This window comes from Larus michahellis, chromosome 5 (assembly GCF_964199755.1).
Source record: "Larus michahellis chromosome 5, bLarMic1.1, whole genome shotgun sequence".
Classification (NCBI taxonomy): domain Eukaryota; kingdom Metazoa; phylum Chordata; class Aves; order Charadriiformes; family Laridae; genus Larus; species Larus michahellis.
The window spans coordinates 71,737,124-71,753,594 of NC_133900.1; the positions used below are offsets into that span (position 1 = coordinate 71,737,124).

The following is a 16,471-nucleotide window of genomic DNA, read 5'->3' on the forward strand; positions in this document are numbered from 1 at the left end:
TAGATCAGAGCAAAACAATCTGGAGGGTTCTGTCTCCTCAACCTCAAATCTGAGAGGCTGTGATGTTTGTATTGCACCCTGCTCCTGGCAGCCATGGCCAGTGGATGATACTCCATAGGCTACAGGGCATTAACCAGAGCGCTACCAATTTGGCCTTCAAGTTTGGCTTTCTGATGATGAACAAATTGAGGCCAACAATCAAGTGTGTTCCTCATTAGTTCTGAGTCCACTGTAAAATAAAGATCTCAACAGAAATTTGGGGTGTGACACTGAAAGCTCTTACTGTATCTTCAAAAACTACAGGGTTTGGGAGGCGAAGCACTGATAATTTTTTTTCTCTTGCTCAGTGAAGAAGTGCTAGTGAAACTGCCACAGGCACTATTGTCTCCGTAAGCAGGAGTTTTCTGGTTTATCAGAGACCTACCTGGGTACCTCATGAACAAAATGTAGCGGTATTTAAGCTCTCTCTCAATGTCTTTCTAATCTGTATGCTTTCATCACAGCTGACCTCAACAAAGAGATGACAATTTGATCTTAAAGTCTCTGATAAGCTACTGAAGGCAAGAAAGAAATTACAGCTGTCTTAGTTTTCTGAAGATGGAAGAATTCATTGCCTGTGGTCTGGTTTATCTGATTTGTTGAAATTTTAGGGAGAAGCTAAACTTGCCCCAGTTTATCTCCACAGGACAGTAGTCGCTGCTGGTGTCATTAACTGGCAACTCGTAGCCAGACGCTTGTGTGGGTGATGTCCACGTGAGTGTGGAGTGGTCCTTACTTCCACATGGCTGTTCCAGTGTTTTTCTTGCCTGTTGTATTTTGTGATGAGGCCTGAAAGCGAGCTCGGGTCCTGAGTGATCCCAGCAGCTAGAGATCTGGAAATTGATGTCAGGAACAGGGACACAGCAGTATGCCCTGAGTCTTCCAAACATGGCTCAAGCTACCCTTGGACTTCACAGGCATTTTGCAGAAGGGAGGGGATGGGGGTAGCCACCATGCTAGAGTCTGTTCCCCAAACAAGGTCAGATAAGCCATGTGCAAAATGGCACAGGGGAAATCTTTTGTCTGTGTCTAGAGCAGGATTGTTGGAGCTTTATGCACAGTAGGGCCTGTCACTCCCTCCAGTTGATCCTGATGTCTGTGGCCTATGCAGCCTGCAAACTCAAGCAGATATGATTACACTGGTTGTAAAGGATTCATTCATGTCTAGCAACTATCCACATATTTAATAAATGAAAACTAATACAACTGAGCGATACCAAAAGCTTGGGCTCTTGGGAGGGACATGTTATGGGCCACCAGCCTGACTAGCAGAGCAGCCCTGCAGGTGTGTGCTAGCCACGGGCACCCACTCGCCTCCTGCATGCCTCTCCAGTGGTGTTTACACTGCGCCTGGCATCTCAGTCTGGCCTCATGATGACACTTGTATAGCTTGCCGCGCTCCACTTCGGAGACGAGGAGCATATTTAAATGACGCAGGGCGCCATAAAGTGGCAAGCTGATAGATGAGAGTAACACAAGCCCTTCCTTCTTTCTGGCTATTTGAAAGCCTGCTTGTGCGGTTGCCTTGACAGTGATGGCTCCGATTGTTCACCCAGCTGCGCCAAGAAGCCGGTGACTATGACTTCTGTTCATCTGACACGAGTTCATGGCTTTTTAGCATAGCTGCCTGACATCAGCGCAGATGGCAATTTCAGCAAGGGACATCATAACTAGGCAGAGGCAATGCTTGCTCTGTTCTCGCTTTGTGTATTAAATTCTCATATTCAAAAATTGAGGAGTTTCCTGGCCACACTTCTGCATGGGTGGGCAAATGTGCCCTCCTTGTGACGTGGTGGAAAGCTATATGAGGCAGGAATACACCACCACTAGTGAGAAATATCACTAGAAATCCCCAATTTCTGCTCCAGCACATGTTCTTTTTTTTTCTTGTTACATAGCTTTAACATTTATGTTTGACCCAGATATCGCAAGAAGCTAGAAGATTAATCAGGAATAAATTAGATCTGGTTATTGCAATGCTTAGGTGTTCCTATTCTATGGAGTCAGATATTTGAATGTTGATTGGAAAAGAAAAATTATGTTGTCTCCCATCTGCCTGCCCCACTGATTTGGGTAGTTCTGTTGCTTTTCTGAAACAGCAGATAGGGAAGTTGAAGTCGCTTTTATTTCTATCCATGCAACTGCTATTAACAAGTTTAATAATTACTACATAAGACAAAAATGCATACATCTTCCTGCAACCTTGCCCAGTTGTTACTGCTCTAATATTCTTGCAAGTGTGTTTATTAAGGTGAGCAGTTCCTTTCCGTTCTCCTTGCTGCCCGTCTCTCCTTGTCCAGCTCTGCTGCTGCAGGATTCCTTCTTTCACACTGGGCATTCAGCAGTTAGAGAGGTCTCTGTGGGGATGTGGGACTTGGAAAATCCAACTTAATTACTTGCTTTGATGTGACTATCCAAGGGTGATAAATATCCAGTATATCTGTAAGCATTTCTGACATGCAATTGAGATCCTATTTTTCTCTCAAGCTTTCTCTGGAATTAGGCAGTCCAGCCACCCTGAAAGTTTGTATTAGTGGTAATGAGAGTCTGATGTCAGGAATAGGACCCAAACCATAAAGAAGAGTAACAACAACAGCTGGGACATGGATCTTGGGCAAAGGACCTTAAACAATGAACATAAACAGAATCCAGGTTTAGGTATCAGCAGAAATTATTTGGCTTTGCAGGGGAGTCCAGCAGTGTCATGTTTGGGTGTAATACCTTGGGTTCTGTATGTAGAACAGTTTAGCTGTGTGTCTGTTTTACATACGCATGCAAATCAATTTATAGCAGTAAATGCAGGCACAATAAATCTTTGATTTTTTTTTTTTTTCTCAGGCATGAAAGTTCTAATGAATATTTAACAGCATACCTTGAGAAGCCATGGCATAAACATAGAAGTGAAAGAAGAATAACTGTATGTGGTTAAAGACAGATGTCACTTGCATATACAATTCTGGATATCAACTTATGAGCATTTTCCCAAACTTTTCTTTGAGTCACTTATTTTGTATATTAGCACATGGTGATACGTACCTTAGTAATGCTACATAACTTGCTTATTGTTTGAAAGCAGAATTCTTTGACTCTAACCTTTTCTTTATTTTTTGAGAGAGCAAATATGAAGGTAACTTAATGTTTTTAAGTACTCCTGGTAGAACTTGCTACATACAGTGAATTAAGGAAAAAGTTGGACACTTTCTTGTGTGGACAATATCTAGAAAAGGCAGTTCCCTTCAGGTACGCATGTTACGAATATATGCTTTTTATAAGTACAAGAAAGTTTTTTAGGTTTTACTTCTAAATAAAAGTGAGAAGTTAGTCATGCACATAGATCATTTTAATAGTATTTAAAGAAAAAGTGAAGTGTGACTATAAAGCTGTGTGAGCTGAAAGTGATTGTGATCAAAAATTACTTAATGGAGTTTATCGTTTACTCTGTCATGAGCATAATTTTCATCTATAAATAAGAAATCTCCTTGGCTTGTGTTCTTTATGTCACTGGTGATGAATGAGCTGCTTTTTCTCAGAGAGCTGAGTTTCTCTGGGCTTGCATCATGGTTATGTGCATCTGACCAAGCCTTGGGCTGACATGAATGCTGTTTTCAGCAAGGGCTGGATATGTGCCAGATCAGTGCAAGTGTAATGCTATGGAATAGTAAAACTTTGTCTTCTGAGTCAGTGGTGCCGTTAGGTATGGAGAACAGACTTTGTATATCTGGTGTTTCAGTTGTTTGGCTGTTGAAAAATCAAGTTCTTCTTTCAAGTTGGTGTCACTTATGTAAAATTGCCAGGCTGCTTATGGACACCTAGTAGGGGAAAACAAATACTCAGTCGCCTTTGTAGATTGTAGGATTTTGCGTATAGGTTATTATATTTGTCTGTCAGCGGTATAGGCCTTGGCATCAACTCAGTGCTTGTCTGTGTGGTGCACAGTGCAGAGGCTCTTGTCTTGCCAGATACCTGACTGGAGAAGTTACTGGATGCCCAGCCCCTTATGCTTAATTAGGCTTTTGCTTGAATTTCCTATTCTTGGAAACTAAGAAGGTATTTGAGTTTCATTGGCATACTTGAAGTTCTGCATGTGAACCATGCCTTGAGGTGAGAAGGGATTGGTGTTCTCCTGCGGTTTTCAGGCTCTGCGTTGTAAGGGCAAAACATTATCAGCATCATGGTTTTGGCATGTCTCCAGCTTGGAGAGACGGGCCCCAAGGCTCATTAAGCATTAAGATTTAGGTTCATGTGAGGACATTTGAAACAGCTTTATATGAATCCAGAGTTTTTAATCTTTAAGTTTTATTGCTGTGTTATAATGAAGAGCTATTTATTAGTGTGGTTTAGGTGAGGGGTCAAAGGTAACGTAAACCGTAATGCTCAGCTGTGTGCGGGAGGAGAATAGCCATTGAGGGGCATGCTTGAGTACACCCAGAATTGCCTGTCTTTGTATTTATGTTAAAAAAATATATATATAAATGCATCTCAGCAGACTAAATAGTAGAGGTTTTTTCAGTGGAGCTTAGTAATTGACAGGGCAAGAAACCGTTGAACACTGACCCATTCAAACGGAGTGTTGCTGAAGTGCAAAGCAAGGTAATTCTGTGAGAGGTTTCAGCTTTCCGAGAGTGTATGTTTCAGAAATTATATTGGATATGTACTTTGGGCAATTATCCATGGCAGTTGCTAGTCAGTGTAAAACTGTGCGAATTGTAAATCTATAGGTGCATGGGACAGTCTTTGTGTCACTGTGGTGGTAGGTTCTGTGTAAATTGCTTGTGAAAGCATTTACACAATCTTCTCTGCCTTCATTGAGCTGTTTTGCAAGGCCTCTATCTTGTTCATATTTTTAGTCTTTGGCAGAGCAAGACCCATGCTACCCTGAGTTTGACATGCTCGGTTTCTCAATCCTATGCATTTGCGTAGTTCTTTATTCACCTTTTACTTATCAGACTGGACTGTGAGCCCTTTATAGGACAAAGTCAGTTCTGTCTTGCTTGTTAAAAAAGCACCTTGTTCATCTGATCCTAAATAAATAATGTCAGGGGCATCATTAGCAATCACTCAAGAATGTTTTCCCAAAAATATTTTTGTGACCTCAGGAACATCTCTATATTTTGAAACTCCTTTACCACTTCCTTTGCAACAAAATATTTTGACTTTTCATTGTGTGCTGTTTCAATATGATTTGTTCATCTTTAAGACTAATATTGGATTTTTGTCTCCTTGTCAACTGTTTTGGGGCATTTTGGAGCTGCCACTAGAGCATGAGTTTAAAATATGTGGATACTGAAGCTGCCTGGGCTAATAATTGTCAAGTGCTGAAAGGCTGCTTGTTAGAATGTAAATCTGTAAAACTTAATTTAAAGAGAGAAATGACTCTGTGAACGTTTACTGTGGATAGAATTTCCTGAACTCTCAAATATGAAATGCCCTTTTACTTTAAGATCTGGTCATTAGTCAGCTTTTCTTTTTAGGAATATGATCTGTTATTTGAGCAAGGAACTCTGTTGGATACTTATCCCTGCAGCCCAGATTGATCTGTGAACACACATCACTTCAACCTTTCTTTTTTTCTGTTTCTGAAGCTTATTCTCTGAAAGTGCTTCTCTTCCATTTCCTCTTAAAAACAAGGTCTTCTTGGAGGCTGGATGTTGGCAGCCATCCTCTGAATATTTTCTTAACTGACGCTTTCTTGCAAGAATTTCATGAGCAGTTGTCTTGGTGCTTTTCATTAGATCTTTTATCAGCTGTTGCCTGAAACGCCTTCTTTTCCTGGCAGTTTTTTCAAATTCTTAACTGGTGATAAACAACCCCAGGAAGGTCTTGTAGGTTAGTCACACAGTGGCTAGTACTGATTTCAGCTTGCCTGTCCTGCTGTGGAGATACCTTATCTCCTGGAATGCCAAGCCTTGGGGACAGCACCGAATAGAGCAATTGATTCTTCCCATACCTATCAGAGCTGGTTTTTATCGGGGAAAGGAAATGACCTAGCTTCTCCCTATAAGAGTGGGGATGGAGCAGCTTTCCGCTTCCATCGTGCCCTGTCGTTTTCATAAGGTAAGGCAGCTCTGAGGTTTTAGCTTCTGTGCAGTGTCTTGCTGTGCTTCATCTAACAGCTAGGACTTTGAGAAGCGAACAGAGGGCTGTCCTGACTCAGGACAGGTGCATAAATGCCAGGGGTGGTGGGCAGAAATCCAAGCTGAGAGCCTGAAGGTCTGGATGATAGGTCAGGTGTGCGTTTAGAGACTCAGGTTTTGTGGATGCAGCCTGAAGAAATTTGGTTTTATCCTGTTTTGGGTTATTGTCTTTTGTGGTGTTGTTGGGGGTTTTGCCTTCATCAAACTTTGTTTGAATTCTCTTAAAAACTTTTAAATCTGTATTTCTTTTTGTCATGTCTCTGCTCCTTTTACTGTTAAAAAGTTCCTTGAGATTTCATTATCGTATCTTCCTTCTGGTCATGTTAGAGAAACGCTGGCTGTGTCAGGTACCAGGAAGCCTCAGTGGAAGTATTACAGTCTTTATATTTCTTTTCTTTCTTTTTTCCTGGCTGTGTCATTTAACTTCTTGCATAAGTAGCTGTTAATACTCCAAAAAGCTTTCAGCCAACTTGTCTCTCACAGAAATCAAAAGTTTTTTTAAAAAAAGTCCTCCTTAAACTTGTTTTGCCAGTCACTTCTAAAATGTCTGCTGGTCACCAAACCCCAGCTACCAAAAAGGTCAACCCTGGGGAGTGTACCTACATTCTCCTTTTGAAAACAGTGCTGAAGGACATTGTTTTATGGTTTAACCACTGTTCCCTCACCATGTGGTGTCAGACCTTAAATTAGCAGTATTTTACTGGAGGGGAAGGAAAAAGCAGAAAAAAATGGAAGATTTTAAAATCATGCTGTTTTGTTATCTCTCAGTTGCTTAGTTGGACTTGTCCCATTGGCATCTGTTTCCCTAGATGCAGGATTATGAAAAACAGTACCAATACCTTAAAAACAAAATAAAAACAAAAAACCCACAAAAATTCCAAACAAACAAACCCCAGCAAAAACAACGCTTCTATTCCAACTTGGACAGTTCCACTCTCTGACCATTTATACAGTAGCTCAGCAACCTTGGTGTAGCAGAACATGGTACCCAGTGATATAAAGGTTTTGCTTTGTTCTTTAGAAAGTGCATATCCACTTGAGGATTTTCTGTGTTTGAAGAACACAGCTGTACAAAAACCTGAACTAAATTTGTGCTTGGGAAAACCTGGGCTTGCAACTGGTGGTAGCTGGGTGCAAGACTGGGGTCTGACATTTACATTGGGAGTGAGCAATGTGTCTGCCCTCGATGGCCTCACGAGGATGGATATACCTGCGTCCTGATGATTTTTAATACACAAGGGAAAGCACTGCTTGGAGGAAAGAGTATCAGACAGGGTCAGCAGGAGCTGGGAGGTACACAGAGAAAAGAGTGATCATTCTCTGTACAACTCAGGACCTGTTAGGCTTCAACGCTTTGTCTGAACCTGCCCATAGGGACCTTAGTGCCTGCCTTAGTCTGATCAGTGTTGCTAAATTGACCAGACAGATGGATGTCTGAGGCAGAGCATCTTAATGTGCCATCAAGTAGGTGTGTTTTTTGAGCAAGTGCCTTCAAGTGTCTTCCTGCTCCAAGAATGGGTGATGGAAGTAACTTGTCTAACATGGTCTGGGGACAGGGCCTTAAATGTATGTTGTAGTAAGGTGTACATTGATTGCCTGCCCTTGGTGACTTGGTATGAAGGTGATACAGTTAACTTCTGTAGCGGAAGTAAATGTGAAAATAAAGCACTGAACAATGTGTGTGTGTTTCAGTTGATGTAGAAGCTGATGGGTTCTATGTTTCTCTGGTAACGCTTGTCCTGCCACTGTGTTTCCCTTACCTTTCCTCAGGGTTTGCTGCAATACAAATGTATTTTTAAAGATTTAATGTCCTAGAACAACCCATTCAGCAGGATTTCTGATGCCTTTTTAAGTTATCAAACTTGTGATTCCAGAAGAATGTAGCGCTGAGAGATATGGTTTAGTGATGGTTTTTGTTGGAGTTAGGTTGATGGTTGGACTTGGATGATCTGAAAGGTCCCTTCCAGCCTAGGCAATTCTATGATTCTATAATGTGAAGTTGTTTTGTCTTTTTTTATGGAGAGAGGGTGGGAATAATGTAATGCCATACAGAATTTTCAGAGATAACTGTGAGGTTGGGCAACAGATGTTGGAATTGTTCCCCTGTCCATAGATGCCTATAGTGGGGGTATCTAGAATTGCTGTGCAGTGAAGTGCAGAAAAATGCTGCTTCTGGTCATGTTGATGATTGCCTGATGTCTGGCTTTTCTGCTGTCTGCAGTGCAGCAGGCAGGACAGAACTCTGCCGTGTACTGGTTGCCAAGGTTTCTGAATAGTAACCAGTAGGGCTTTTTTACAAAATCTTTTTTTGAGAGGTACAGAAAAATGACAACAAATGTTTATTAACAGGTCAACACACATTATTATGGTCAGGTTTAGGGCTGGGGGAGTGGCAAAGCCCAGAGCTATAACTGTAATTGGGCTGGAAATGGGGCCAGGGGAAGGTTTAGGCTGCAGATGTGTTCTCCTGTGTGAATTTGGTCACTGGGGTCATGTCTGAGTGCAGTCACCTCGGAATGAGCCCAGGGTTAGGATTAGGATTGGGGGAGGAACAAAGGCTAGAGCTGCTGATGCAGTGGGGCTGCCAAGGGAAGGTGTGCACTGCAAGTTTTCTTCCTTGCAAACCTTGAACCCAACCCATGGCTGGTGACGTGATGCCCAGGGCAGCCAGGTCCTTCAGTTAGGATTGGCAGGGCAAGAATGCGTGGACTGAGGTTGTAGGGGGCTGCCAGGGGAAGGTATGGGTTAGGAAGTTTCTTCTCCCCTGCAGGCTTTCTCTTGGGCTGTGGCGAAAGGTCCCTGGTGTGAAATGGTTAGGGGTTTTGTTTGCCCTGTATTTCAGTAAAAACCTGCTAGAGCTGATAAAACTTTACATATCAATACAGATGCTCTATATGAGTCTAAATCATCATAGAAAATGTAGTTTGTGTGTAGTGACCTAGGTAGGAAGGGGTGTCCTCTTATGAGGAGCAGCTGAGGGAGCTGGGGGTGTTCAGCCTGGAGAAAAGGAGGCTGAGGGGAGACCTTATCGCTCTCTACAGCTCCCTGAAAGGAGGGTGTAGGGAGGTGGGGGTCGGTCTCTTCTCCCAGGTAACAGGATACAGGACAAGAGGAAATGGCCTCAAGTTGTGCCAGGGGAGGTTTAAATTGGATATTAGGAAAAATTTTTACACTGAAAGGGTTATTAAGCATTGTAACAGGCTGCCCAGGGAAGTGGTTGAGTCACCATCCCTGGAGGTATTTAAAAGACGGGTAGACATAGTGCTAGGAAATATGGTTTAGTGATGGTTTTTGTCAGTGTTAAGTTGAAGGTTGAACTCAATGATCTGAGAGATCCCTTCCAACCTAGACAATTCCATGACTTTTTTTGAGACACAGGGACAAGTAGCGACTGTGTGACTGAAGGTGACCATTGAGACACTCCGCATAAACAGTGCGGCTTTTCAGCCAAGTTGGTGGCCGAGCAAGTTTAAGCCAGTTGCTATTTTGGCATCTGAACTGTTGCTCTAGATGAGGCAATAATTTAGAAGCAGCCAGTCTGCTCTGGAAGAAATCTCTTTGGCACATTCTGCAGTGAGCAAGTCCTGGGGGTTTTGGTGCCAGACTGTTTAAGAATGTTTCCAACAGGAGGTAAACATTTTAATAATAGAGACCTTTCTTCCTCAGGCTTTTCCATGTTGCCCCATCCCATTTCCTCCCTCTTCAGACTCCAAGTAGTGATCTAAAATGTTGTTTATTCCCTGTTCCTTTCCTTCCTCTCATTTTAGCCTTCTCCCATATTTCTCAGGGAAGCCTGTACAAGCCATTTTGAAGATTTGTTTAGAATGGGCTTTGGCGTTTGAGGTTTCCATTAAGAAGTCTTTATTTCACTTTCTATTATTGTCTGTGGCTTTTGATCTGCACCTGCAATATTGGTTTTGGTGCCTGATGTATTCACGTTTGAGTAATACAGAAAATGGCATGCTTTAACCAATATATCCTCTTTTTCCTGAGACAGAATAGGCTGTCTGAAGATTGAAATCACGACAGAGCCTACAGTATTTGGAAAGAAGTACTCTGACCAAAAAAAAATTAAAAAAAGTCTTAAATTGCCTGTTGCAGCAGCTAAATGGAAAATAATAGTTTCATAAGGTTGCTGCTGTGCAGGGCTGAAAGGTAGCTTAGTGCATTTTTGGGAAAAAAGTAATATTTGTTTTCCACCTGTGAAATAAAATTATGGTTATAGGAAGTGACAGTTCGATTCTTTTCTTGCCATTCTGCACATCTAGGGGGAAAAGTTCACTGTCTTGTATGTGAAACATATTCTTTCGTCATTTGTTTTTGGGACATATAGTGTTAGATTCTACCTTAAGCAGAAGGCAGGAATAGCACAGCAACTTGTATCAGCTTGAGTTAGTTTTTAACTGCAGGTTAAAGAAAATATCCCCGACTCCCCAAAATGTCACTCGCACTGGGTTTGTTGCCACTCTTGATTATGGTGATGTCAGAGATCTGGAGACTCCAAGTGCGTCATAACGCAGGTACTATTTGGGACAGGTCAGACAGAAGCTTTATTTTAACTATTGTGATTAGGGAATGTTCAGAACAGCATCTCTCTCACGCCTCCCCTTTCTTTCCAAGTGATTGCAGAGACCCAACCTATGTACTGTTTCAGGGAAAAAAAAAAAGGGAAAGGTGAGGAAAAACAATCATTTCAATGTTAACAAAGCCAGGTATCCCCCCCTGGGAGGGAAGGACACCTTAACGAGCTTGCTAACTGACACAGTCCTAAGAAGGAATCAAACAGTAAATAAGGTGACACTATGGAGTGGTGGAGCCTGATAAGGGGTGGCTCACCCAGTATTATCTTAGCTCAGAAGTGTGGAGTTTGAAACAATCACAGACTGTGAGCTTTTAATTGAAAGGAATGTTTTTTAGTTAGGATAAACTTCTTGGCCAGATCTCTCAAGTCTTAAATGTTAACAATTTTACCACCACTGTTGACCGACAGAAGAGTCGGTTCTTGAATGGAGAGAGTGTCAGCACAAAGTGAGATTCCTTTCTTCTGTAGTGGAGATTCTAATTTGTAGTGAGTTTTACATTATCATAGACATCATTGTTTCTCCTCAAAGATCTTGGAATTTGAGTGTCTTGATCCTGATGACTTTCTTCCCCATGGAAGGGACTGGTTGAATTTTATTCCCATGGATAAAAGGCATAAGGGTTTTCTCTTGGGGGAAGGGTGGTAAAGAAGCAGTGTTTGTTGCAACAGGAATTTATAATTAAAATTCCTCACTTTCAGAGGCTTGGTCATTTTTTGGAGTATTCTAACAATAAGTCATGTCAGCACTTCTCATAGCATGTTCATGGGTGGTGGGGAACTTTGTTTGGGAGGGTTACTAATCTTTGGATGCTGAACAGTGTTCAACTGTGATATTGCTGGCCTAATGATGCTTTTGTGATGAGGTGGGTTTTTTTGGACTCCTTTTTTTATTTGTCTTCTCACATTTTTATATTTTATGCGGAGCTCTGTTCTCCACAACATGTGCAAGGACGGCATTTAATTTCAAGGACAGACGCAGAAAAACAGATGGCCCACCCATAAAGCATACATCCTTTCTTACTGTCCTGCAGTGTAGAAACTGCTGGACTGCTCTTCCCAAGCTATGGTGACACCCAGGTGTGCTCTGGGTTTCTGCTCTCAGGCCTTTCTAGGCATGACCTGCCTCTAGGCAATGGGGACGGATTGAAGTGTGAAAACTGGTGTGATTTAGGTACATTGACAGTATAAAAGAAATATTGTTGTGGTATCATGCTGTGGATATTTTCCCTCCTAATTTTTCTTCATTTCAGTGATGGATCTTTGGGTACACATATGTGTTTTCAGGAGGGAAGAAAGGGGAACATCTTTTCCAGTTGTACTGAAATCCTTATGTGCTGGGGACAAGTGTTTGATAATTGGATTTTGTGACTTATCACTCATAAATACTCCTTTCTTGTAACAGGTTGCTGAATGCAATAAAGCCGGGATTGGTAAAAAAGATCAATAGACTACCGACCCCCATTGCAGGTTTGGTGAGTATGTCAAATGGAGACAGAATCTTTCAGTGCTGTTTTTTGCACCTTGATTTTATGACTGTGTGATTTGGATAACAATACTTTTGTAATTTGAACTCTTCTTACCTACTAAACTCAGACAGTCCCTCTGAAATTTCGGTGTAGTCACCTTAAGACCTTCCAGTCTTTTTTGTTTATAGAGGAAAAATATCTTTGTTATACCTCATCTTCCAGTTGTGGTGCTAGCTTTAGAAAGATTGGAATGTATGTGTTAGAAGCTGTCACCACAAAAAGATAGCTTTTTGGAAAGAAAGAGAAATGTACTTGTATATTTTGTCTCACTTTCTCTTTCCCCAGAATACCACAGTCTGCAGATAACATTCATTGCAGGACTGTCTAGGGAACTGTTTAATGTTGACTTTAAGGGCAGAGTAAAAGTTGGCCATAATCTGTTATAAGTGAGGAAGACCACAGAGGACATGCTGACAGCCCGTGGGCTCTCAGGAGCACTGGGTGCTCAGAAGGTCACCTCAGGGGTGGCTCAGTCCTGTGGCTGCTGTTGAGGAAGAAGGTGGGGTTATGAATGGGTGTTGGGTCTAACAGGATTAGCCATGTAGAAATAAGGCTGTATTGATCTGGAGACCAAGTCATATGAGGAGAGGCTGAGGGAGCTGGGCATGTTTAGCTTGGAGAAGAGGAGGCTGAGGGGAGACCTCATTGCCCTCTACAACTACCTGAAAGGAGGGTGCAGAGAGGTGGGTGTTGGCCTCTTCTCCCAAGTAAATCATGATAGGACCAGAGGAAATGGTCTGAAGTTGTGGCAGGGGAGGTTTAGATTAGATATTAGGAAGAATTACTTTACTGCAAGAGTGGTGAGGCACTGGAACAGCCTGCCCAGGGAGGTGGTTGAGTCACCATCCCTAGAGGTGTTTAAGAAACGTCTAGATGTGGCACTTCAGGGCATGCTCTAGTGACAGAGATTGTAGGTTGTTTGGTTGGACTCGATGATCTCAAGGGTCCTTTCCAACCATGAAGATTCCGTGATTTTTACCTTGAGATGTGGCTGGGAGTAAAAGGGCCCTCAAGCATGTGAAAGGTGGCCATCCTTGATTTAGACTAATGATGTACTTATTTGTATATGTGGTTCCTTTCTGTTCTGGCACTACTCACATTGTAGTTTAGTTGTGTAAGATTCAGAACATATTACTTGTTGATAGCTGAGGTTAATGTTCCTGTATATAAACTGCATTAAAAAGTTTCAGTGTATTAGAAACCCCATTACATTCATTTTTAAATTGGTTCTATAATGTAATTACATAGCCTTTGAGGCTGGGTCCTTCATCCTCTAGATTGACAGGCATATTTCTGCATGAATACTGCATAGGTTTAGGACTTGATTTGTGATCCCCACCACCCTTTCCCCTAAAGTTTCCTTGTGAGCCTTTCTTTTGCCTCTCAAACCCATCCAGTTTTATTCCTATGCAGTCCTATTTGAAAGGAACATTTGATATAAACAGCTGCAAAAGACACCAGTAGTGCAGTTTTCTTTTCCTTGGCTCCCTTTCAGGAAAGACTCAATTTTTGTTATGACTGTTTTAAGAGGATGATATTGAATTACATTGTGTTTTTTTCTTATTCATATGTAAAATCCCAAAGGTAAGGTGGTTGTAGTAGGAGGGACATAGAAAAAGTCATTATGTGTGTGTATTTTTCTCATTCCTTGAGATAAATCTCTCTTGTAAGATGTATATCTTCAAGGCATTACCCAAAAAGCGCCTTTCAGGCTATTAATGATACAGCAGATCTCTTTTGTGTTGGAAAGTGACTTTTTTACCTCTGTACCTGTGTCCTCTGCTTACCTTTAGTAATTACTCTTCTAAATATTTTTCCTAACAATAATTAGGCTATTAAAAAAATAGGCTATTAAAAGTTCACTGGTGTTTCTGGCTTCTTGAACATTACCAGTAGGTGTTTTTATCTACCATTCTGTGAATAAATTGCTCTAAGCAAAGCAAGTCATCCAAGTGTCCCCTTGCTTTCAAAGATGTCTAGTTCTGTACTTGATGACTTTTGTTGCCATTTTTACTTAGTGATGGGTAAGTGGCTGTTTTAAGGATTGCATATGAATTTAAGAGATCAAGTGTTCTAGTCGTTTATGCATATTTATGGTGCATTATTTTAGAGTACAGACATCAGGAGTATGTTTGAGCGCAGGGTGTATCTTTTCTCTTACCTGAACCATGTCAGTATGTCTGAGAAACCACCCCTAAAATATTGACACTGTAGTCCAGAAGCAGTTATACTTCCTAGTTAGTTGACCGCATATGAAGGACATTCCTTTATTGACAGTCTTTCTTTATTATCTTAGCTTTGGTTGGTTTGACATAGTATATAGTTACTTCTTTCCAGTTATTTCACCCCAGTGAGTGTGATTTCCTCCAGTACATGTAGAAATACTGTGAAAGTTTCAGTACCTCTTCTGCCTTGTGCGAGATACGTGCTTTTGAACTCCTAGATACTGCATCTGTCTAAAAAAGTGTAACTTAATAATTCTTAATTAATTTCTTCCCAATAGCTGATAGAATACATATTTAGTTCACTAGTAGAGACAATAGGTAGGTTTTCTTTTTTACAGAGTTGGAGCTAAAACTTATGAGTAATGTGAAGTACTCAAAGTGCCTTTTGTTACCTCTCTAACCTCTGGAGACACAGTCAGTCATATATTATGTAGCTCTACAAAATGTCTACTTGCGTTGAATTCTCCAGATGATACTCTGTTCTTCTCCTTTGTTAGTGTAAGGACAAATAAAGAAGTATGCTTTATTGAAGGAAAATAACAGTAAACTTGAAGCCTGTATTGGAGACATGCTGAGATGTTCATCTGGGAGTACTATCAGGTGTAAAAAATTCTGCCTGTATTTTGTGTTTGAGTGACTTCTCATAACACTGCAGTGAAGCATTATGTGTAACTGGTCTGGTATTGACAGATTGTATTCTTCAAACTTTTTCTGGTGTTTAAAGCTAGATGAATCAGCAGTTACTCTGCAGTTCTTACCAGTGACTTCTTTGTGTGGCATAAGAGGGAATGGCTTATTTGCAGACCTTTTGTATACCAGAACACCAATCTTGTAAGCCAAATTTATTGGTTATAGTGTTGCAGTGTTAAAGTAAGGACTTGAGGATCTGCACACCACCGTACTAAGCCCAGGCCATATAAATGCACAAAGATGATCTTTGTCTAGTTGCAAGCCTAAGTCAGGATGTGGATTGTATGCAGCATTACATATAGAATTACATATGTTCAGCTTGGCAGGCTTGTTTGTAATTCACTTTGATCTCCAGAAGTGCCGACTACTTCTGTTATCACAGCAGAAATGATACATTGCTTTAATGAAATAAAGCATAGGACCAACAGTTTGGTATTCAGACTTAGAGAGAGTCTTAAATTTGTTGAAATGCTTTCTCATTCCTGTTCAGTATTCATTAATCCAGAAAGCTAATGCTCCCACCAAAAAATCAAATTCACAAAACATCCAAAGGACATATTAAACCTAGGTAGGAATAACAGGCTTTGCTGAAAGAGCCGTGTTGCTAGAAGAAATTGTCTCATGTGAGAAATTGATGCTGAACATCTTTGTTTTAAGACTGTCAGCTTTCCAGAACCCTCATTTCATGCTGGAAAAGTATTTTGGCTGAGTTATTAATTAAAAGACCATCTGAAAGCTGCAGAAGTCTTACAAAGATGAATTATTAGAGTACAATGAATATAATTAATGTATAAGTGATTTTTACAAAGCCAGCAATTTTTTCAGTGAGTTACTGTTGGTTTCTTTCATTTTGTATGACATTCATAGTGGGCACAAGTAATTTCTAAGGTTTCTACTAATTGCAATTTTGTACAACTATGCCTTATTATATATTTAATTCTGTAGGGGGAAAAAAAAAAAATTTCCAGCATCATCGTAGATAAGCTTTGCTCTATAATGCTAACCACTGTATGTTGACTATCTTTGTCCCTTAAAAAAATTTCTAGTTTTTGCTTCCTGTCCCTGAATAATGTCACTCTGTGAGAAAAGAAAAGGTTTCTGCCTTATCTTTTGTTTGACAGGGCTTAGGAGAGTTTATAGCATTACTTCAGTTCCTTGAACAATCCCCACAGGAGCTCAGACACTTACTTCAGAGGCTGTGTGAAAGAGTCGCACATATAATGGTAGGAAGTAGTCAAGACAAAGTTGGAGGGCTGAACTCGAGCTTGGATCTTG

The 16,471-nt window shown here is 40.9% G+C and overlaps 1 protein-coding gene across 14 annotated transcripts in view; it reads left to right on the forward strand.

Annotated features, from left to right (window-relative positions):
• The window catches only part of LIMCH1 (LIM and calponin homology domains 1), a 181,979-nt gene that overhangs the window by 69,217 nt on the left and 96,291 nt on the right, over nucleotides 1–16,471 (forward strand). For all 14 annotated transcript variants that reach the window (XM_074587915.1, XM_074587919.1, XM_074587921.1 and 11 more), the window contains exon 3: nucleotides 12,158–12,227. In XM_074587915.1, coding sequence (XP_074444016.1) covers nucleotides 12,158–12,227 — 70 coding nt within the window. The remainder of the gene's footprint in view (nucleotides 1–12,157; nucleotides 12,228–16,471) is intronic.